The sequence below is a fragment of the Rana temporaria genome, chromosome 5, assembly GCF_905171775.1.
Source record: "Rana temporaria chromosome 5, aRanTem1.1, whole genome shotgun sequence".
NCBI lineage: Eukaryota > Metazoa > Chordata > Amphibia > Anura > Ranidae > Rana > Rana temporaria.
The window spans coordinates 312008181-312032537 of record NC_053493.1 but is presented as its reverse complement, the minus strand read 5'-3'; the positions used below and the strand labels follow the sequence as shown (position 1 = coordinate 312032537).

General features: G+C 41.3%; 1 protein-coding gene across 1 annotated transcript in view; it reads left to right on the top strand.

The window, feature by feature from the left end:
- Positions 1–24357, top strand: part of CCDC178 (coiled-coil domain containing 178) — a 384864-nt gene that overhangs the window by 132498 nt on the left and 228009 nt on the right. The window contains exons 16-17 of the mRNA XM_040354128.1: positions 4550–4695; positions 6212–6371. Of these exons, the coding sequence (XP_040210062.1) occupies positions 4550–4695; positions 6212–6371 (306 nt within the window). The remainder of the gene's footprint in view (positions 1–4549; positions 4696–6211; positions 6372–24357) is intronic.

Below are 24357 nucleotides of genomic sequence, written 5' to 3'. Positions count from 1 at the left end.
CATTATGTGAAATATGGTAAAAATGTAAATATGAATACCAAATCAAAAATAAAATTACACTAACAAGGCCAATATACATATATATAAAAATACACAATAGCTGTTCTATATGTGTGTAAAAAGTTTCCTGCCAACAGTTAGTGATCTACATCCTCCCAGTGCCTAACTTGTGCTCCATGGGAAATGTTCGATAGCTGATTAAGTGCTGTGGTGCTGAAGGATGCCCATCCCTGGTTTAAAGTGCATAGGTCAATTCTGAAAATATTATATTAGGCTCTCACGAGAAGCCTGCCATTTCTAGTCAGTTGCCTTGGATGTATATAGTAGTTTTCCTTCTCTTGCTTGACGTAGTCTATTAGGCCCATAGCCTTAAGAGAGGGTAGAATAAAAAGCAAAATTGATATTGGGGTCACTGGAGACACGGCTGTTCTGTTCACTTGCCAAACTAGTGTGGATTGCTTCGGGGCTTTAGGAAAACGACAGAGAAAATCAATAAAGAAAGAAAAAGATTTCACATATAATTGAAATTGCTTGCTTATTACACTTTTGCTCAGCAGATGGCACCTTCTTGTAAATGATGGGTAATCTCAGCCAGTCTATTAGTTACAAGATTGTATCAGCTGCAAGACAGAATTATTTGTAACATCTTCAGACCTTGCTATTAATGTGTCAGTAAAACCCCCAAAAACACAAAAAACACATTTGCACTTTTCTCATATAAAAGACTTTGTATTTAATTCCAGAGAGCTGTATTATTGTGAAATTCATTACTGTACTAAGCATGTTTTCGATATAAAATCACATAACATGACTAATACTGATAATGGAAGAAAACCTGAATTCATAAGCTTATATATAGAAAAATATTGCAAGTTTATAAAAACTAGAGGGAAGCGTTTATATTGCCCATAGCAAGCAATCAGATTTTTATTGCGGGTTAAAAAAATACGATTTGGTTGGTTGCAGTGGATGAAACACTAATGCTCATTTTTACTTGTGTCTTAAAAACTATAATATGTATTACCCATCCCAACTGATAATATTCAAATTTCCAATACATTAAACATGTATTGGAAAAAAAATAAACATTTTTTTTTTCAATAAATGTGTGTAAAAGTAAATTATGATATTAAAAATGATCAGATGTTTTTTTCACTGCTTATCACTAGTTTCTGACTGGTGATGATAGATTCTATGAGGGGGGCAGAAAAATGAGCCGTCCAAGGTAGAAATAAAATACCTATTTATCATAACAAAAGTATCAATTCACAAAATCAAAAAACTTGCAACAGTTGAAGCTTATACCCAGGCAAAATCAACAAAATGCATAAGTACATCCCTGCACATTTCTCTGGGGGTGGCATCGTCAGTTTACTATGGGAAGTTAGGAACTCACTGGATTTTTTAGGCAGATTGAAAGGTATTTTTCTGGACTTTTAGCTCGTTTAATGGGATAAAGGATGGAGATGAGTGCATTTATTGGCCAAATGTACTGATTGTAAAACTTTTTTTGCTCTGACCTACACTTCAAATAATAGCTACATCATTTCAGACATATGCGGCATTTAGGTACGTGAATTGAACATTTTGATAAGAAAGTAAGGGAAAAATAATTACCCTGTTAACCACTTCCCACCCAGCCTATAGCAAAATGACGGCTGGGCAGGACTCTCGTCGATGTGGGTGGACGTCATTTGACGTCCTCCCAGATCACGCCTCACGTGCGATTTGTAACCGGCTGTACCATGTGATCAGCTGTGGCCAATCACAGCTAATCACAGCAAAACAACCTGAATGAATCAATTTTATTCTGTAAAATGCTTGCTTATAGCAATGAAATCCAGTGAAAAAAAAATGCTGGTCACTTGCCCAGAGTAGTACAATGTTACTATGGCAACACTATATTGCTCTGGGCAAAGTTATATGATGACACTGTACTGCACTGGAGACAGTAAGTAAAAAAAAAATACAACTTCAAAAAACTTGCCAGGCTTCTTACTAAATATCTTAGACTGTCTATATTCCATAAAAGGGTCAGTTGTGGGATATCTGTACTGTCCTGACATTTTTAGGCCTCAAAAAATGAGATAGGCCATCAGTACATCAGGATTGATCAATTTTCAGATATATACCATAGTTTGTGGTCTGTATAACTTTATTGCAGACTAAATAATATACACTGATTTGGGTTATTTTCATTACATTTTGGCTGAAATTTTTGAAGAAAAATTATTTATTTGCAAAATGTTATAACAGAAAAGAAGAAAAACATGTTTTATTTTTATTTATTTATATTTGGTCTTTTTTTCGTTTATTTAGCAAAAAATAAACAGCCCAGTAGTGATAAAGTATAACCAAAAGAAAGCTTTGATTGTGTAAACATAATGATAAAAATTTAGTTTGGGTGCAGTGTTGCATGATGCGCAATAGTCATTCAAAGTGAGACAGCAGTGAAAAATGAAAATTGGCCTGCGCAGGAAGGGGGTAAAAGTGCCCGGTATGGAAGTGATTAAAATAACTCATATAAGTTTGTATACAGTATTAACACTCAAATGGTTAGTGTTGTCTTGCAGTCTGGTGTTCAAATCCCAAGAGGAAAATAGTCTGTGTGAGGGGCTCCTTAGTGTGCGTGTGGTTCATAAATGTCCCAATAACAGAGTTATAAGTTGATGTGACTAAACTGGCCGTATGGTGCATGTATGAGTATGACATTAAATTGTAAACTCCATCATGGGCCTAGGACTGATATGTACTTTATAAATTGCTTATATATAATAGACGTATATGTCAGAAGTTCCTCTTCCTCTTTTTCTTCTATCTAGCAGTGGGCATTCATACTTCGGCATTGAATTGCATTAATGTAATAAAATCTGAGAGTTGTTCTGTTCAGAATTCAGAAAGCCTAGGGCAACAATCATACACACTCGGGGGTGGGAGGCAATGATGCCCTGGGTGAAATGGAAGTGGGTTATATAATGCTGGGTCGCAGCTGTCAGGAGAGAAAATTCTTAAGGGACAGTGCTGTAAAAGGGGTGAGTATTGCAGAAAAGGCTGGTTTTCTATTTTAATAGGTGGCGGGCAATGCGTATTTTCAATTTTATGTTAAAGTGAATTTGGGTTTTAACAGTTAGCCTCAATCAGTGGCAGCCTGTGTGTCTCATATTCAGTTTTGGGTTGCATGAAAAAAACTTTCAGCTCCAGTTGGAGACAGTGCACTAACCATGCAAGGTTAGAAATAGCAAAAGAAGAACCCTCTAACGGGACTTTAGAAGGCAATGACTTCAAGAATTGTGTATATAGACGATGAATATATAAAAAAATTATATAAGTTTTATGTTATAAATTCTAAAAACATGGATACATAGAACAATTTGCATCACACGTTTACAGATTCAATAATGTATATCATAAAAAGCCACTTAGTTTACATCACTCTTGTGCACAGGGTGAAACTCTACGCGTTTCAAGGTGAAACATTGTTCCTCTTCGTCAGGAGCAAGTGGTATAGAGGTTTATGATATCAGAGATATATAGAAGCAGGTGTCTTGGATACGAAAACAATGGGATTGAAGACAGTAAACAAGGGAGAAAATTGGCTGCACTGACCCCAACGTCAACCAAGGAGATGGAAGCAAGCGCGGTCAGAAGACATTGGAGGTCAAAAGGGGAAGCCAAATATGAGGGGAGAGGCCCAACCCACAGCCAGACCGTCCGTAGCAGGAATGCAAATGGCCCAAGTCTCACTTTGGAATACTTGGTGTAGTGGGCTAAAGGAGTTTAAGATAGGGGAAAGGAGGGGCACAAGCAGGAAGGACCGATAGATGGTATGAAGACAGATTTTCTAATCTATGGATTGCTATTTGCTATCACAGAAGTGTGACATCCAATGTGATAAATGACAAAAAATGGGGATCACCCTTATGGATCAGTATATCGACTTTATAGATGGAAACCAGGAGCAAAATATCTTGCTTCACAGAGGTCGATAACCAGTATACAGCAAGTAATCCCACTTGTTGTTCCACAACCATGCAAGGTTAGTCCAGCGGTCTCCCCCACTGATCTGTTGTGTTCTGACAGGGGACACCCCCCCGCCAGAATACTCCGATCAGCACTCTCTGCCATTGGCCGGGAGCGCTGATCAGGAGTCGATCAAATGCTGTTTTTCCAGCATCCAACAGAAGCTGGCTGAACGGTAGGCTTCTGCCGGACAGACTCGCCTATACACGGGCTGTTCTTTTTTTAACCAACATATGTCTCCCAACATTCTGCCCATGTGTACGGGGCTTTAGTTTAATTAAAGTTGTTGGGATTTACATGTAAGTCCAGTGGAGGTATACAACCTGTGCCCTATGCATTTATATGCCCAAAAAACTCTTTAGAGAAGCCTACTTGTCCTTTAATTATAGACATTCTAAGGATGTAAGGATAAACAATATTAAGAACCTCAAGTTCACAAGGTGGTCAGTGTTTGCTGCATTGATTTTCAATATCATTTGTATCTATAATATTATCATTAGTATAAAATATTACATTTTTCTCCCTTCAGATTAAAATATCAGAGGTTTCTGAAGAATTAAAGAATACAATTGAGCGTGTACTACAATTTCAGAAATCAACACAAGATCTAATATTATATGGGAATGTTATTCAGAAGACCATGAAGTCAACTCAGAAAGCAATTGCAACACTGGAGTAAGTTATCTCTACTTTTCTGTGCCGACTAAGTGACATTTAATTGTGATTTTTGTTTTTACAAAAATAATTTAAAATGTAATTTAAGAAAAGCTTTTTTTAACTTCTGTTAATATACCAGTTATTTGCTGTCATTCAGCGGATCACAAATGCTCTTTTTCAAACCACAAATGATGTTGTATTGCATGCCTTTATTTTTTTTTCACCATTTATGTTTTTTAATTATATATACAACTATCTAACAAATCTCATCATTCAAACCTGCTTTTTGCACTTGGGTGTTTTTTTTAATGTTAGGGGATAGGGAAAAACTAAATGATACACTGTGTTGAGAATTCTAGGTTTACTTTCAGTCTTTATTGAAGATTAGCAAAAAATCTGAAAAAGTAGGCTACATAGACTGAGGATGCTTTTGGCTGAAAGGGAATTTGTAGGCTGTACTGGACAGAATGGGAGAGAAAGGGCATAGTGGGGAGAGGTAGTAATAGCGGTGCATACACACCAGACACCAAACATAGTTGCCGAGTCTAAAAAGCAAAAGTACAAGGCCTGGTACACTCTAGTGTGTTTTCTTTTTGGGTTTAACACAGCAGGCTGATTGACAAAAAAAACTGAAGAGCACAGGAGGAGCCGCTGTACTAACAATAAAATGTTAATACAGTGATATCCCCTGGTGTGCTATTGTGTTCTGACATGGGGGCGCCCAGCCTGAGAGCGCTGATTGGGTGCCGATCGCCATACCTTTTTCGGTCATGCCGCTTTGATGGAAGCCAGCTGAACACACGGGCCAAATGTCGGCCGGTTTCTATTGAAGTGGGTGATGCCGCCTGATATTTGGCCATGTGTATTCCTTAACATCAGGAATATGGAATCAATCATGTTAGTTTCAATGATAGAATAGCAGGTTTGCAACACAAGGTCAAACTAACACAATGCATAGAGTAGAGAGAGTTTAGAACACCTGCCAGTATGTTTTATTACTGTCTGTGTTCCCGGTAGGGAGCTTCACTCTCTTTACCTTTTTGTCCTGGTCACTGTTATCATTGAAAGTGAAAATGAAATGGAATCCCACATTTTGGGTTTATATCAGAACAGGAATAGAGGGGACATCTTCAAACGAGGACTTTAGGTGTGATGACCCTGTAATCAGTAGGGCTTTCCCTCAGTTTGGAGGGATTTCCTCTCACTTTCTGTTCTGAGTTTGGGACAGGAACTGAATGGAGATCTCCCTAATGGGAAACAGATGGCATAAAAAAATAAAAAAATACAGGGGTTGTACCCCCCCCCCCAATGCTTTATCCAACACAAAAGAAAAATATGCCTTCAGTTGGTTACAAAGCAGTAGTTTAACTGATTGCTCCAGTCCACCAAATGAATCTGAATGTTTGTATGGAAAAGTTTCAGATTTGTTTGCTTGAATTATTAAAATAGCATTTGTTTCATTATCATAATCCATTCATACAAAATGCTGGTACGATTCAAATATATTTAATAATATACTTTTTGCCCTTTTAAGGCAAAATTATAATCTACAGGAGCTGCAGCTGAACAATGTAAACGATACCTCTTCACAGCTATTGAAAGAAGCCGAATCATACACAACGCGTATGAAAAGAGAGGATGAAGATTATAACATACAATTACAGACCAGACAGAAGGTGCAGAAACAAAGCATCGTAAGTATGAAATAGTTTGATTTGACTGTATTTGAAATTCTGCCAGTATTAATATATTACCAGTTTTAATTAATAAGACAGATGATGTGCAATGTGCAGTAACCCATAGCAACAATATAAACTCTGACAACCAAAGCTGTAGTCAGTTTAGAGATGTCAGATCAAATAAAAAAAATAGCTTGTCATAAGTGCTGCACAAAAAAAAAATAGTTATTACTATTCCTTGTTCAAACCTTCAGAAGGTTTTGGGAATACACAGTAACTGTCAATGAAAGTGTACTTGAAAATGACATTACATTATATTGCTCATCCTGAAAATACTGCTAAAGGTCAAGGTAGCCAAAATGTTTTTTGAATGCACCAATTTGCCTGTCAACTTTGCTATGATACACATGCTTAGGAAGAACTTTATGGAGAGCTAGCTATATTTTACCAATTCCGAACACAATTGTAGATTCCTCACCAGTGTTGTAAGTAACGGCGTTTAAATAAACGCCGTTACGTAACGATGGGCCTCCTGAGGGTAACGAGTAATCTACCAGATTACTTTTACCCTCTCGGCAACTCCGTTCCCATCACTTGGGCGGCTTTACTGCAATTACTTCTACCGCCATTAGATGGCAGCAGACTGGGTGGCCACAGGCCTGAGCTGGCCTGTGATTGGGTCATGGTGGGTCATGTGGCCATAGGCCTGAGCTGGGCTGTGATTGGGTCACGGCGGGTCATGTGGCCACAGGCCTGAGCTGGCCTGTCTGTCTGTGATCGCGGGTGGCGCATGCACGCGCCTGGAGAGCTCAGCCGCCTTCACCCACCGATGCCGCCATCACCCGCCCGCAGATGCCGCCGATGCCGCCGTCACCCGCCCGCAGATGCCGCCGTCACCCGACGGTACGGATCAACTTCAGTAAGAGCAGGTGAGGACCGGTGACCGTTGTGGAAGTGTCTGGGACTGAGGGGGGGGGACTGAGGAGAGGGTGGCAGTGGAATATGAATGGCAACTGGAAGCCATTTGAAAGCTTATATGTCAGTGTGACAGCACAGGAGTGTCAGATGGCAGTAGTTTCTCCCACCAACTAAGTTACTACCAGGGATAACCTCAGGAGTGTTTGGTTTCTAGTCTGAACCTTGCTTTTGGAGCTATACAGCTAGAAAGTTGTCACTGCCATTCACAAGCAGTTGACGCATTCCCTGCAACTGTAAGTATACAGTACATGCCCATCAAATGCAGCCACTGTTCCATCAATTATCATCACTGTGCCATGCCATCAAACGCAGCCACTGTGCCATTAATTGTCACCACTGTGCCATGCCATCAAACGCAGCCACTGTGCCATTAATTGTCACCACTGTGCCATGCCATCAAACGCAGCCACTGTGCCATTAATTGTCACCACTGTGCCATGCCATCAAACGCAGCCACTGTGCCCTTTAATTGTCACCACTGTGCCCTTTAATTGTCACCACTGTGCCCTTTAATTGTCGCCGCTGTGCCCTTTAATTGTCCCCACTGTGCCACTGGTTGGAGTTATATTTGTTATGCTAGAAAAAGCTATTGATCTATATGGGATGCTGTGAGGTTATAGGCAGGGTATTATGATTCTGGGAACATACTTTATTTTTATATATTGTACCTTAAGGTACATTTTATCGTTGCTACAATAAATTATAGATTATTGTAGAATATTAAAAAAAAAAGTCAGTTACTTTGCCGAGTAACTAGTTACTTTGCCAATAAAGTATCTGAGTCACTAAATGAGTCACTAAATGTAAAGTTATGCACTTGGGGGCTAAGAATATGCATGCATCATACATACTAGGGGGAGTACAACTGGGGGGATCTGTAGTGGAGAAGGATCTGGGGGTTTTAGTTGATCATAAGCTCAATAATGGCATGCAATGCCAAGCTGAAGACCTCATCTGGAATATGCAGTTCAGTTTTGGGCACCAGTTCTCAAAAAGGATATCGGAGAACTGGAGAAAGTGCAGAGAAGAGCTACCAAACTGATAAGAGGCATGGAGGAGCTCAGCTATGAGGAAAGATTAGAAGAACTAAATCTATTCACTCTTGAGAAGAGGAGAATTAGGGGGGATATGATCAACATGTACAAATATATAAGAGGTCCATACAGTGTACTTGGTGTTGAGTTATTCACTTTACGGTCAACACTGAGGACAAGGGGGCACTCTTTACGTCTAGAGGAAAAGAGATTTCACCTCCAAATACGGAAAGGTTTTTTCACAGTAAGAGCTGTGAAAATGTGGAACAGACTCCCTCCAGAGGTGGTTCTGGCCAGCTCAGTAGATTGCTTTAAGAAAGGCCTGGATTCTTTCCTAAATGTACATAAAATAACTGAGTACTAAGATTTGTAGGTAAAGTTGATCCAGGGTAAATCCGATTGCCTCTCGGGGGATCAGGAGGGAATTTTTTCCCCTGCTGTAGCAAATTGGATCATGCTCTGCTGGGGTTTTTTGCCTTCCTCTGGATCAACTGTGGGTATGGAGTTGGGTGTATGGGATTGTATTGTGTTTTTTATTTTGTTTGTTTATTTTTTTGTGGTTGAACTGGATGGACTTGTGTCTTTTTTCAACCTGACTAACTATGTAACTATGTAACTAACTCAATTACTTTTTCGGACAAGTAACTTGTAATTGTAACTAATTACTTTTTTAAAAGAAGATGAACAACACTGTTCCTCACTATCTGTCTTATGCAAAATGATGTAAGATGAATTAATGTCAGTACTAAGATGATCAGTACTTGGAGTTTGGGACACCATTAGTAGTAAACCATGCAGAAAATGTTACATGGCACAGCCCACAACAAGTGCACTATACTGTCAAAAGTGTTGTGACACCTGTCTTTACATGCGCATGAACTTTAACCACTTGCTTACTGTGGCTCTAAAAGACATATGACGTCCTGTTAGAACAATGAAGCTATCGTGCCACCGTCAATTGACGGCGGCCGGTAGTTAAGTGGTTAATGTAATCCCAGTCTTAGTCCGTAGGGTTCAATATTGCGTTTGAAGAAAGAGTTGGGTACACACCGCTCCCAAGCAGCCTGTGATATCTCACGTACTACTGTAAAAACCCAGGTGCCTGCCTGGTCCGCAGCCAAAGTAGTCCATGGAAAAAGAGAAAGGTGACGGCACATCCATGGTTTGAAAATTATAGTTTTATCGAAGATCCATAAAAAGATGAAACATGACACACAAAAGATCCAAATGTGCTCAGTAGACACGTTTCACATAGTGGTGCTTACTCATTACCAATTACCCCAGGTGTGCATACTCGCTTAAGACCACAAGTCAACACGTGGGATCAATCAATGGTCTGGGAAATATCCCACCCACCATGAGAGACCACACTCTGCAAACCCTAGATCAACGACAAAATTACAACTGTTTTAACATTTTTCTTTTTTGGCCTAACACCGCTGGAGATAGAAGACCCCATCAAAAATAAAATAATTATGTGTCAGAAGGTTCCCCCAACACTTCCAGAACAAAGTCGTTGTGAAACAGACAACCCAGTATGATACTCTAAATAAAATGATACTGCTTTCTTGGCTAAATGGCTGGAGTACAGACTGGTAACATCACAAGTCACCCAAACATATTTCTGTCTTCAGACTAAATCCTTCATGGCGTTTACCAAATTATTTGTATCCTTCAGGTAACTGGGGAGGGAACGCACTAAAGGTTGTTACTGTAATAGCGTGAGGAGAAAAAAAAGAGCTGATCACTGGCGGCTGTCAGAGGGACATCGGTCCCAATCAAGGAGAGCAGCTGCCTACTCATCTATGCCACCTGTACCACCTGCCAGTCCACAGCAGTGCTGCCTACCAGTGCCACCTATCAGTTCCCACGGTGCCACCCATCATTGCCCACAGTGTCACCCAACAGTGCCCACAGTGTCACCAATCAGTGTCCCCTACCAATGCCACCCATCAGTGTCACCTACCAGTGCCCATCAGTGTCACCTACCAGTGCCCATCAGTGCCACCTATCAGTGCCCATTTTTAGCCCCCCATCAGTGCCACCCATCAGTGCTATCTTATCAATGGCCTTCCGTGACGCCTTATCTGTTCCCATCAGTGCCGCCTTATCTGTCCCCATCAGTGCCGCCTTATCTGTGCCTATCAGTGCCGCCTTATCTGTGCCTATCAGTGCCCACCAGTGCAGCCTATCAGTGCCCACCAGTGCCGCCTCATCAGCTCATATCAATGAAGGAGAAAAATTACCTGTTTGCAAAATGTTATAACAAACTATGAAACATGATTTTCTATTTTTCAACATTTTCCATGTTTTTTTGTTTGTTTAGCAAAAAAATAAAAACCCCAGCGGTGATTAAATACCACCAAAAGAAAGTTCTATTTGTGTGAAAAAAATGATACAAATGTAATTTAGGTACAGTGTTGTATGACCGCGCAATTGTCATTCAAAGTGCATCAGCGCTGAAAGCTGAACATTGGTCTGGGCAGGAGTGGGGTTTAAGTGCCCAGTAAGGAAGTGGTTAAGCATGTATTTATTGTTTGATACTATATTTATATTTGTGGAATATTTGATTGAACATTTTTTGTTTCACATTGATCACGTTTGTATATTTGCGGTTAGTGCTGCACTAGCTTGTTGTATTGACACCAATTATAGAAAAGATCTATCCTACCAGATTTTTCATTGTGACTCTGGATCTTTATGAAGCTAAGGCAAACAAGGCAAACTTGTTTTTAAAAAAAAATTATTTGTGCACATGGGGGGAATTTCACAATTATAGCCAATGAAGATAATGCAGCAATCACTTCTATACTTGGTTTGCAATTGAGCATCTTTAATGCTTTTTATATTATATTACTACTGGTTGATGCTGGTTTTTGGGACCCTATTTTCCTTATAGGAAATTTATGTCTGTTGGCTTTGTTCACCAAAAAAACCCCAAAAAAACAATGGGCCAAATTCTCAAAAGAGATACGCAGACTTAACTCCATTTTTCTAAATTTACACGGCGCGTATATTTGCGCACGATCGTCAAAACGACTTAAGCAAAGATTTCCGTATTTTCAGCCGTACTTAAATTAGTTACACCTGCGCATTCCCGGGCGCAAATTACGCTAGGCTCGCCGCTGTTTTTGATAGGCAAAGATGCAAATGAGGGAGTTAGGGCGATTCTCAGAATTAAGTGTGTGTGCCGTATTTTCCGCCCTGTGCGCACCTGTTAGTTTTTCTGTCTAAATTTCCACATTATAAAACCAGCCCTAATTTTACACATGCTGTGGAAGGGTTTGCTGAAGGTAGTGACTAGAGGTTAGAGCTCTAGTTGTGAAGTTTTTTGTTTAAAAATGCCAGGACCAGCAATGATTTTGACGGCACTTGCTGCCTTACAGGCACAAAGGAGGAGGAGGGCACAGAGGAGGAGGATGAGGGCACAGGCGCGTGTTTATCGGCCACGCCGTGATATTTGGCAAATGCCAGCTTATGAGGTGATTGGCAACTACCGATTTGATAGGGAGGCCATCCTGGAGATCACCCAACTCCTTCATGAGGATCTAATCGCCCCAACCCTACGTTCCCATGCCCTGACACCTCTTGACAAAGTTATGGCAACCCTCCATTTTTTATCGAGTGGCTCATTCCAGCGAGCATCTGGAGGTGTGGCTGGGATGGTGCAGTCAACCATGAGTAAATGTCTACATCAGGTGGTCCCTGCCATACTGCGGCGCATGAGCAACCAGTTTGTCATGCCCACCCAGGAGGACCAGCGTGTGCAAGCAATGACAGACTTTTACAATATTGCTGGCTTTCCTAAGACCATCGGGGCGATTGACTGCACCCATGTGGCACTCCAGCCCCCCCATGATACTGAACACCTGTTCAGAAACAGGAAAGGCTGGCATTCGATCAATGTCCAGATGATCGTAGATGCACATGGCCTCATCTGGCACGTTTGTGCCAAGTTTCCCGGCTCGTGCCATGATAGTTTCATCCTAAGGCAGACCAAGATCTACAGAGACTTTGAGATGAACGTGTATGGAGACAGCTGGCTGATTGGTGAGTGACATTGGTGTCAGGTATGCCCCCCCCATGATGCAGACATCACAAGGGGCACATGCATGACTAATATCCTCCTGTCTTTTCCCTTACAGGTGACTCAGGATATGCCTTGGGACCCCACCTGATGACCCCCTTTAGGAACCCCCAAACACCCGGAGAACGAAAATTCAATGAGGTGCACATCCAGACCCGGGCTATAGTAGAGCGGACTTTTGGCATGCTAAAGTCAAGATTCAGATGCCTTGACAAGACTGGGGGTACACTATTGTATTCCCCAGACTTTGTATGCAAAATTATTGGGGCATGTTGCATACTGCACAATTTTGCATTAAGAAGGGGCATGCATGTGGAGATATGTCCTGACCTAACCCCCCACCCAGGCAATCCCCCCCCCCAAACCCCTCTACCCGGTCTGCTGAGGGCCAGGCAATCAGGAGACAACTGTCTGAAGGCATCTTTGCCCAGTAAATGGATCCTAATTATATTTGTGTTTTTGATTTGCCCAGAACAAATCACAGAGATTATGTGACCTTTAAATCTTTATTTTGCAAAATAAATGCACATTACTTATATGCCAAAGAGAATGTTTATTTTTATTTACAAAACGCACATTAATTATCTCACAATGAGAATGCATGATTGCACGTCACTGTGGTCCCTAGCACAGACACATCACATGCACATCGAATTGGATTAGATCCAAGTACCCCCCCCCCCTTTGGTACTTGGGAGCAGTAACGCCCCGCCACGGCTCCAATTATGTCACTGTGCATTCATACACCATTCAGGAACCTAGGATGACTTCTCCCTGGTCCTGGGGATCCCTACTCCACCAAAACTGAGGGTGACACCCTTATGTTTTCAGGAATGCCACCCCCCACATTCACACATCATTCACACACATAAACCAAATCATAAGTACAGTGTAAAAAAAAAAAAAAAAAAGTACCCCTGCAAATTAGGGATGTTGCCGAGTGCTCCTTCTGGGCTGCCCACGGGCATGGGGACGGCCACGGGGACGGCCACGGCCGACTGGGGGATCTTCACGGGGGGGGTCTGTGCAGGGGAGGGAGTATTTTCAGGGGGGGGGACTGTGCAGGGGAGGGAGTATTTTCAGGGGGGGGGGGGACTGTGCAGGGGAGGGAGTATTTTCAGGGGGGGGGGACTGTACAGGGGAGGAAGCAGCCTCCCCTGGTGTCTGTCCTCCTGCTGGCCTTCCCTCCAAGGCAACGGCTATCCTTGTCAGACAGGAAGTAATGTCAGCCATATTGGCCTGCACAGCCCGGGTATTGGCCTGCACAGCCTGGGTGAGGGCAGTCACCTCCTGGGCCACACCTGTTGTGGCGTTCCTCAGGTCCCACAAACAGGTGATGACCCCCACGGAGTTGGTGGCCACGTCACCCAGTGACTCCCTCATTGCACCCAGGCTGCGCTCCACCTTGCTCATTGTTTTTTGTATTGCAGACAGACTGCGGGTCTGCCGGACATTGTCCCTCAACAGACTGACCGGCAGACGCACCAACCCCCCCCTGTTTTCAGGGGTCGGCATCCTACTTGCCCCTGAGGCTTGTGGCCTTGGAGGAGGAGTTGGAGTGAGCCATGGGTGCTGCTGCATGTTGGAGGAGGGTTGGAAGGGGCGACCCATGATGGTGGCCTGACTTCTGGGCGCCTGTGGGGTTCCCTCAGGGGATGATTTAAAGGTCATATCTTGGCCCATCATTATTTCCTGCCCAATAAGAATATTGTCATCTTCCTCCCCCTCATCCTCCTCCCACTCAACATCCAAATTAGGGGAGTTGTGGGCACTCCCCTCCCATGGCGAATCCTGCCCTTCTTGGGACTCTGCATGAGCCTGTCTTGGGGGTGGTGCAGCAGCCTGCCCTGATGGGCCTGCAACCTCCTGACCTGATGGGCCAGCCACCTCCTGGGTTGATGGGGCTGCCACCTCCTGGGCTGATGGGGCTGCCACCTCCTGGGCTGATGGGGCTGCCACCTCCTGGGCTGATGGGGCTGCCACCTCCTGGGCTGATGGGGCTGCCACCTCCTGGGCTGATGGGGCTGCAACCTCCTGGCCATCTGGGGAGGACACAAAACAATCACAGGTTGTTGGATCCATACACTTGGCACATCTTCCCTTCCCCCACCCACACATGCTAATCACCAGATAGAAATTAAAAAAAATTACCTGTCCTCATAAGAGGATCATTGTCAAAGCCAGGCAGGCCCACCACCTGCTGTGGGTGGAAACACTGGGCCACTGCCCATTCCTCCTCACTCATCCTGACTGGGCAGGGTCCCCCTCCTCCAGTGCCCCTGGTATGGGCATGCAGCGTTGCCAGCTTGTTCCGGGACACGCTCCTCAAGTCATTAATTTTTTTTTGAACTCCAGCGATGGTCCTGGTCTCCCCCCCCCCCCCGCCGCATTGATCCGATCGGTGATCTTTTGAAGGATCTCCTTCCTCCTGGCCGGGGTGGTGGTGGGGCTCTCAGGGCCATGGAGAAATCGCCCAAATTTAATGACGCCCTGAGCAAGTATATGCTTCTCTGCCAGGGTAAAATTAAGCTTCCTGCGCTTGGGAGCCATGACAGACAACACCCAGCAACAGGGAACTCACCCAAAAAACAAACAACAATACACACACACAACAAAGAAAATACAAACAAGCCAAAATAAAAAATATACAGACAGCTACTATTAATTCGAAAACAAACAGGCAAAAAAGGAAAACAAAAAATATAAACACAACCAAAAAAAACACTTATCAAAAACAAACACGCAAACAATCAAAACAAAGAACAAATTATCAAAAACAAACACCAACTATACCCTCCAACTCCACAAACACTTTTCTCACAAACCAATCTTACCAACAAACACTGACAAACGTTCAAAGCAGAAGCAACTTGCTTTAGGAAGGGAACACAGGGAAATACTTTTGCAATTGAAGTGTGTTTGACTGGGGCTATTTAGACACAGGGCGATCTTCAAACTAAGTACGCTTGGCCTTTTACCTATCTCACTGATTGCGCTGACCAAAGTTCTGCACATGCGCATTGAGGTACAGATTCGTGCACGCATGCGCAGTACGGCCGGCACTTCATTTGCATGGGGTCACGGCTCATTACAATGAAGCACGCCCACTTCATTCCCACTTGCCATAACCACGCCTTACGCATTGAAACTTAAGTTAAGGATGGCGCAGTTTTGTGCGCAAATGCACTGAGAATACGGTACTTACGACACCAACTTAGGGCGCCGTAACTTAAATGACATAAGTTAGATAATCCTAAATTTACACATGTTTTTGAGAATTTGGCCCCATGTGCTTATAAATTAGCCCAAAACAGAATGCATGTTTCACTGATTTGGATTGCAACAAGCTGAACTGATTGGATTTATGGCTTGTTTTGGTGGTTGTGCATTCATTTTAGGTATTCATGATTAAATATTTTTGCTAAATTCTCATTTGCGTTCTGCAAAATGAATTATTTGGTCCCAGTAGAGAGTTGTAAACCTTTTTCAAAAGGTGTTATTGGCTGGTATCAGCAAATGGCCAATGAAACAGTTAAAACTATTTGATTTCAACATTGTAAGTAATCATTATTTTTCATGGAATTTTTTGAATTTGGAATCTGTTAACTGCATGTGCAAGGCCACAAATGACAACATTGCCCATCTATGCCTATCTGTAAGGTCTTTGATTTTAAAGAATGCATTGATACTTGGGGCAGGTGTGCCAGTGTTTGAGGTATCATTTGATGATGCCTGCAGCTATTTGGGCAGCTTAAAAGTGTATCTGAATTTGAGTATAAAAATGTAATGTATTGTAGCTTACCATAAAATGTGGTGGCTGCAATCATTTTCACTTTGTTTTCACATGGTAATTTTGCAACTTCCAGTCAAAGGCCGTACACACGATTGGACTTTTCGACGGGAATTGTGTGATGGCAGGATGTTTTTGGATAATCCGAACCGTTTTTATGCTCGGACAATTGTTGTTGGATTTTCCAACAAAAAATGTGGGATAGCATGTTTTATAATTTTCCGACAACAAATGTGTGATGTCGGATTATTCAAATGTGTGTATAAAAAGTCCATCGGAAAAAAATCCAAAGTGCAAACACGAATGCCCCGAACCAATGCTAACCATAACACAACATTAGCAGAAGTTGACCAAAGGGTGGCGCTAAAGAGCTGAAAAAACACGTAGTACGCCTAGTACGTCACTACGTTTGTGTATGTTGGCCAACAATTCTTTGCCGTTTGTATGCAATACAAGATCACGGCCAATGCCTTTTGCACAAAATTCCACGATGGAAATCCGATCATGTGTATGAGGCTTTACTCTACATCTTTAGAAGAGCACCAGTATCACCCTAGGACAGGACTGTGGACTACGGAACTCCTTCCCCTGTCCTCTTCTTCTACTTTTTTAATACTTTAAAGACATACCAGGCTTTCTTTACCATGCTTTGTCCACTTTTATTTCCTTTAATAAATATTGTAATTGTCTGAACAAAATAGGCTGACTTTACTCAGACATTCCTGATCAGCATGCTTTATTCTAGTCATTTTTTTTCAAAACTATAAGGCTTCATCTCCATGGACGTTTTTGGACGTTTTTACAGCCACTTTTCTGAGCGTTTTTTGCAGCTTAAAAACGTCTCTCCATGTTAGTCTATGGCCTCATGCCCACCATGACGTTTTTGAGCTGTAGATGGCTGAGCCGTTTTTAAGCTGCAAAAAAACCCCAGGACCAGTGCGTTCTGAAGCTGTAAAAACGCCAGCCGTTAAAAAACGCTCAAAAACGCTAAAAAACGCTACTGCTGCGTTTTTGAGCTCCAGCTCAAAAAAAAAAAAACATGGACAGGTGTTTTTAAGCTGTAAAAAAGGCTAAAAAAAGTGGCTGTAAAAACGTCCATGGAAATTAAGCCTTAAAGGCAAAGGCAGCCAGGCAACTAGTATTTTTAGATAGAGGTCACCAATGGCAGCCCTCATATTTCTCTCAGTATATATTTCCTTTAATAAAGCGAAGAATTAAACAGGCTTGTTCAAGATTTAATGGGTTCATATATTTCTTCATTATCTGCCGGTGTGCTCCCTTAGTTCATATTGTTTCTTATTGTGCCAATCTGTTGAAAAGCAAAAAGAGAAAAAATGAGGTGCCCTATTTGTATTCATTAAAATTCCATCATCACCTACTGTGTTCCCAGCCCTTACAGCTGTACGTATACATGCAAATATTGGTGTTCTGAGCCTACTAGGAGAGAAAACTGTAAATGAAAGGCAGCTCATTGCATTGTTAGATAACGTAATGCCTAGCATAACTTTTTCAGTTTTAAGGTTTCATGTTGGTGATGCCACATACCCTTTCTATATATTGTTATGTTCATGTAGCTTTGGCTATGGTTGATTTTGTTTGAATTGTCGAATATAGTTTGAATGAGATATGCTTGATTTTCCTTTTATTTCTTTGGACAAATATGCTTTTGCTGGCATGCTTGAGAAGAAATAAAGACAAGGAAAGCAATTACTACCATTTTGGATCATTGAGCCATCATGCTGTGCTCTGTCAGCACTGCCTGGGTTTTCCTGTAGGCATGTACGCTACGTTATGATAATCCTGTTGTAACCAGTGGTGATTATTATTGGCATGGCTGTAAAGTGTATAGGGATCTAATAAAGTAAAACTTAGGCATGACCTAATTGGGTCAGGAGTCTCTTGGACGTCATAAAACATCATTTAAGTTTTCTTTTTAAAGTTTGCTGTGTATACAGTTGTATTTGTAGGTTGTTGGTTTTTTTTTGTGGGGCGGAGGGCTCTTCTACTGACACAGCTCTATAAAGGTTCGGCCTTTATGGGTACACTTATTCCCACAGCCCGTATTTCCTTTAATTTGAACATAAGAAAAAATACCTAATATTCATAATTTTTTTGCATTTTATGCTATATATCTTAAGTCATGAAACCTAGAGGCACCTGGTTCAGAGCACTGGTATTAGAGAAGAGATGGTCCCCATGGTAACAGAGACTTTGCAAACATCATTGCAGTCGTGCTTTTGCACCTGTAATGCTGCATAGGTTAGTCTGATGAAAATGGTCTGATGGACCGTTTTCATCAGACCAAACCGATCGTGTATGGGCTCCATAGGTTATTTATCCACAGGTTAAAAAAAATGGAACTTGTTTTAAAATTATCTGATGGATACCTAAACGATAGTAAAAAAAACGATTGTCTGTAGGCATGTCCATCGGTTAAAAATCCACGCATGCTCAGAATCAAGTCGACGCATGCTTGGAAGCATTGAACTTCATTTTTTTTAGCACGTTGTTGTGTTTTACATGACCGCGTTCTGACACGATCGTTTTTTAAACTGATGGTGTGTAGGCACGACTGATCATCAGTCAGCTTCATCGGATAACTGATGAAAAATCCATTAGACCGTTTTCATCAGACTAACCTATCGTGTGTACAGGGCATTAGGATGATGTGTCTGTTGCACATTTGTTGTCTTTGCTGGTGTGTTGTAGTGAACTGATGACGCCACCACACACTAACCAGAAGCAGAAATCTTCTGCAACCTTTATTATACAAGAGTTGTTTTCTTTATTCACAAGGGAAAAAAGGCACCACAAACAGTCATTTGGGACCACATAGAATCCCTTTATTAAGACAAAGTAATGATCACTTTGCTTTGAGAAGTTCCTGTATGTTACCTTAATTGCAGCTTGCGATGCTTTGTTATTTTCCTTGTGATTTAAGTAAAATATCTTGTGATGAGATTGTTTGTGGATTTGTTTGTGGATTTTACTGGGAAATCTTTGTTGAAAGTGTGGTGAGACTTATGGCTGCTCAGACATTTTGCATGGTATGTTGCCCTTGGAATTGCAAAGCCGCTGATATTATATGGGTTTTAGTTGAGTTCAGAGCATATTTTGGGTTGAAATAAAGGGGTTATAAAGTCATAAGGTTTTTTATCTTGAAAAGCCTTCTGTGTTGCAGCAGTTGCCCCAACACCCCCTAATAATTACCTGAGTGCCATCTCTCTCTCCAGCGATGTCCACAAGCGTCTCGACCATCCGGGACTTTTCCTCCTGATTGACTGAGACACAGCAGCAGTACCATTGACTCCCGCTGTTGTTATTCATAGTCAGTCAGCTAATCAGGAGAGAGAGGGGCCGTCGGCTGGGCCACAGCTCCATGTCTGAATGGACACAGGGAGCTGTGACTCGGCTCAGGTGCCCACATAGCAATCTGCTTGCTGTGGGGGCACTCGACAGGAGGGAGGGGTCAGGAGCACAGAAGAGGGACCTGAGAAGAGGATCCAGTGCAACAGAGCAGGTAAGTATAACATGTTTTATTTTTATTGAAAAAAAAAAGAGACTTTACAATCACTGTAATCATTATAAGTGTATAGTTAGTTTCTTAACACATGCACATGCACTCACTCACACACACACACACACACACACACACACTGTTCTTTACTCTCTACTGCCTTAGCTAGACTGTTATTCAATGTGTAATTCTTCAGTCACTGCCTGAAAAAACACCTATCATATTTACACCCTCTTTGCCAGTCATCTACCACCTTAGATCATCCTTTCTTAACATGTGTACTCCAGAAAAAACTCATTAAATAATTTTCAGGTCTTGGGGACCCCTATTAAAAAATTTTATATCTTCAACTCATGGGACATTAATGTAACCAAAAACTTAATAATCAATAGTGATTTAAAATAATCAATGTTTTAAAATAATCAATAATATTTTTAATTAAATACTGTATGGTCTACCTAGCATATACGACACCCAGGAAAGATGTTTAGGTTTAAGTAATAACCTTGAAATGAAATGGACAATAACAACACAAAAGAAACCCAGTAAAATGATGGTGCCTCCTAACATTTGTTATTAGTGTAGAAATTACCCCTTACATTGGTGACCAGTGGAAAATTGCCCCCTTGCATTGGTGGCCAGTGAGACGGAAGATCAATTTACCATTTCTCACTGTTTAAGCAACCTCTAGCAACCTCAAGAGGAACCCTGTTGTAAAAGTCAGCCTTAGGCCGCGTACACACGATCGGTTAAACCGATGAGAACGGTCTGATGGACCATTTTCATTGGTCCAAACCGATCGTGTGTGGGCGCCATCGGTTATTTATCCATCGGTTAAAAAAAAACCAACTTGTTTTAAATATAACCAATGGATTCCTAACCGATAGAAAAAAAAAGATCGTTAGTAGGCACGGCCATCGGTTAAAAATCCACGCATGCTCAGAATCAAGTCGACGCATGCTTGGAAGCATTGAACTTTATTTTTTTCAGCACGTCGTCATGTTTTACATCACGCGTTCTGACATGATCGGTTTTTTAACCGATGGTGTGTAGGCACGACTGACCATCAGTCGGCTTCATCGGTTAACAGATGAAAACGATCCATCAGACCGTTCTCATCGGATGGACCAATCGTGTGTACAGGGCTTTAGACTTTTTTTTAAAATAGACTTTACATGTTGTGTTATCCACTACTTCATTCAACCTGCTCATTTGATTTATTTATTGGTGATATCTCTTTATACTCTATCCTTTTTTTAAACTGTTGACTCTGTGTACCTCATTCACTTATTCTTTAGGATGGTTTAGTGATATATGGTCCTCTGTCTTCCAACATATAACAGCTAAGTGGCTGGTCCATTTTGAGTCTGCAAGGTAGCCAATCAGCTTCTAACTATAGCTTGTTTAAGCTTTGACAAAAAAACTTGGAAGCTGATTGATTTCTGTGCACAGCTGCACCAGTTTTTGTACTCTCCAGTTTTAGCAAATCAACCCCATAGTGTATTATAAATAGCTAAGTTGGTGTTACTTCTTTTTGTCAATGCTTATGTGTGGTTACTATTTTCCAGAAATGTTAGGGTGCTATAGTATATAAAGTGTATGATGATAATAATAAATGATGAAATAAACAACAACAATATTACAACCCACTTGGCCAGTTTTGCCCTAAAATTATGAGCAACTCAGTTTTAAGAAAATTTGCACAACTTTCTACCATACTTGATGACTACAATCTGGAATCTGGAACTATATTGAATATTCTGAAAAGCGATGCTCAGTGAAACAAGCAGCTAACACAGGCATCAATCCAGACTCCCCCTGCTTGCAAAATAGATTAATTTAATATCATACATTGCAACATAGGGCTCTCTCCATTCCCCCAGGCACTGCTCATCCTTAATGTTGCGCATATAAAAATATGTCTATATTAAATACACAATACTTAGGTTAGATTACACTAAATACAATTATTACATTCTATTATCTGGTAGACTATTATATACACACGTTTAAACAGTTCTATAACGTGAGCACATTAGCTTGAATTCTAAATCTATTTCATTTTAGGAAAATGCTGTGCTGTAGCATGATGTAAGCAGCTCTGAATGTCTTCCTAAAACCCAATAATACCAGTGTCACTGAGCCATGTGAGTTGCCTCTATGGGTTGTAAATTGGATCCCCTCAGTGACCAGTTAATGTTTTCTGTATTTACGGCAGGATTCTTGTTTTTTTGCAGCCACCAGGGCACGATGGCAGCATAAAAATTTCTAAATAATTTTTAGCAATCAAAGCGTGCCAATTTTTTATAGTTAAAGGGGCTCATTTAAATTGGAAAACCTGCTAGTCTGAAATTTTCATCTGAAGGATTACCACCAGCCAGAGCTACTTGTCTGATGAGGGTTTCACATGGTTTATCTAATGTGAAATCTCCATGTGGTATATAGTTTCATTAAACGGTGATCAAGAATACATTAGTTCAAAACAAGAAAAGGCAATGGAGCTTAATCCGCCAGGCATCTTGGCGCAACAACTTTAAAAGAGTTATTGAAGTGAAACAATTTGAGAATTAAAAGTCTTCCACTTATACAAGACTCCTGTCAAAAGCTTAAAAGTCACATTTTCCTTTTTTTCTCTTGTTTGTGATGGAAAAACACACACACAAAACATTTCTGAGGTGATACTCTGCACGACAGCCTGAAGATAAAGTAAGATTACTGTTTGTTAAATATGTTTATAGGATTTTTAATTCATTGTATAGTTCGGATTTCTGTATACCAAATATTTTGTTTTATAGGCATGCAACAATTTGTAACTCATATTTTAGTTTTGGGAAATGTTGGCAGATTAAATCACCCTATGACCTCATATATTTGGAAATTATATATTGGGAATTCAGAACATTCAGGAAAAAAAATTAAGCTTGTTGTATGTTTAAAGTGTATGTTTCCCCTAAAAACATATTACATATTTTCATAATGACCACACCAAGCATGGAAGCATATCCTTGCTGGTGTGGTCAGTTTGCATCTTTTTGCTTCCTCTTTAAGGCTGGGTTCACACTAAGATCGCATGTGACTCACAGCAGGTGTCCGGTGCGTCCCTGTTCTCAGTTTTAGGGATGAATCAGGCCCGAATTTATGCCTGAATTCTGACCTGAAATGAAGCCAAAGACGCACAGGACCTTTGTGCTATTCGCTCCGCAGTCACCTCGGAGATGTGTGTGACCAGCTCCCAATGGAGCTGGTACAATCTCCTGTCATGTGAATTGGATGTGGGGAAACCTAGTGTAAACCCAGCCTAAAGGTAAAGGATGCCATGCTATAGACAATCCGCAGTGCTAAACACACAAGGCGGTTGCATAGAAGGTGGAATTGGGAGTTATTGACTGTATTGTGTTACTCACTGTTACTCACTGTTATACTTGTATCTAACGTTTTTTCGGAGCCTAAGTAAATTTAAATGTGGCAATTTTCCCCCAGAATTTTTGCTCTCAGAATGATGATGTAGTTCATATGTGTCTCATGGCTGACACATATCCACCCACCATATTTGCTGAAAAACACACACAGCATGTTTTCCTTCTGTGTTCTGATACAGAGACACGGTCACAGGCACTTAGTCAGTGTTTGGGTTATAGTGGCTCTTGCATTCCGGACATGCAAAACCCATTCCTTCTGTATCCATACCGTTAGTACCCCAGCAGGGATCCCCTCGCTTAAAAAATGGCGTATTACAAGGCTAAATAGTACAAGGTCTGCTGATGGTCCCTACAGGTCGCTCAGAACACTGCTCAGGGGGATTTATTGTGCCGTATTTTGGCACCATCCTCTCATTCTAGCTTCTTCTAGGCACACATAATGCATCTTATCTGACAAATGTAGATTCTCTTTCACTATGTCTGGATTCTTTGGAAAACTTTTGTCACTCTTAGAACATTTGGTTTCCAGTGGCCAAAAATGTTAAACTTCTTCTGCCCCCCTTGATTCTGTTCAGGAATCAGGTTAGAAACGGCAAACCTGTATGAGGATAAAATGAAGGAAAGCAAGGAGGCATGTGCACCAGTATGGATCTGAAACACTCAAACCTATTCAAAGTTCCCAAACCAAATGGTGGTTTCCGCCCCATATTTGACTTAAAATCTCTAAAGAGATTTCTTTGAGTACAAAAATTCAGCATTAAAACAGCGGGATATGCCATTTCTTCTTTCAAACAAGGGTAATTTCTGTCAACTAGTAAACATGTTGGCACAAGGCCCACTATTCTACCCTTCTTCTTGGCTTTAATGGCATGGTTGTTGAAACCCAGGCCCTGAAGGATTGACTCTGTTATGCCCACCCTACTGAGAAAATCAACCCCCCCTTAAGATCTACCATCACATATGAAGTCTTAGTTTTCCTGGTGTGAGGGCAGAAAGCTGAGTCCCAGGGAATACTCTGTTTTTCATACAGTTAGGTCCATATATATTTGGACACAGGCACAATTTTCGTTTTTTTTCCAGGTATTTACTAAAACAAATTCAAGTTTACATACTATCCAAATGACCATGATCAACAGTTTACATACCCTGGTGATTTTGGCCTGATAACATGCACAC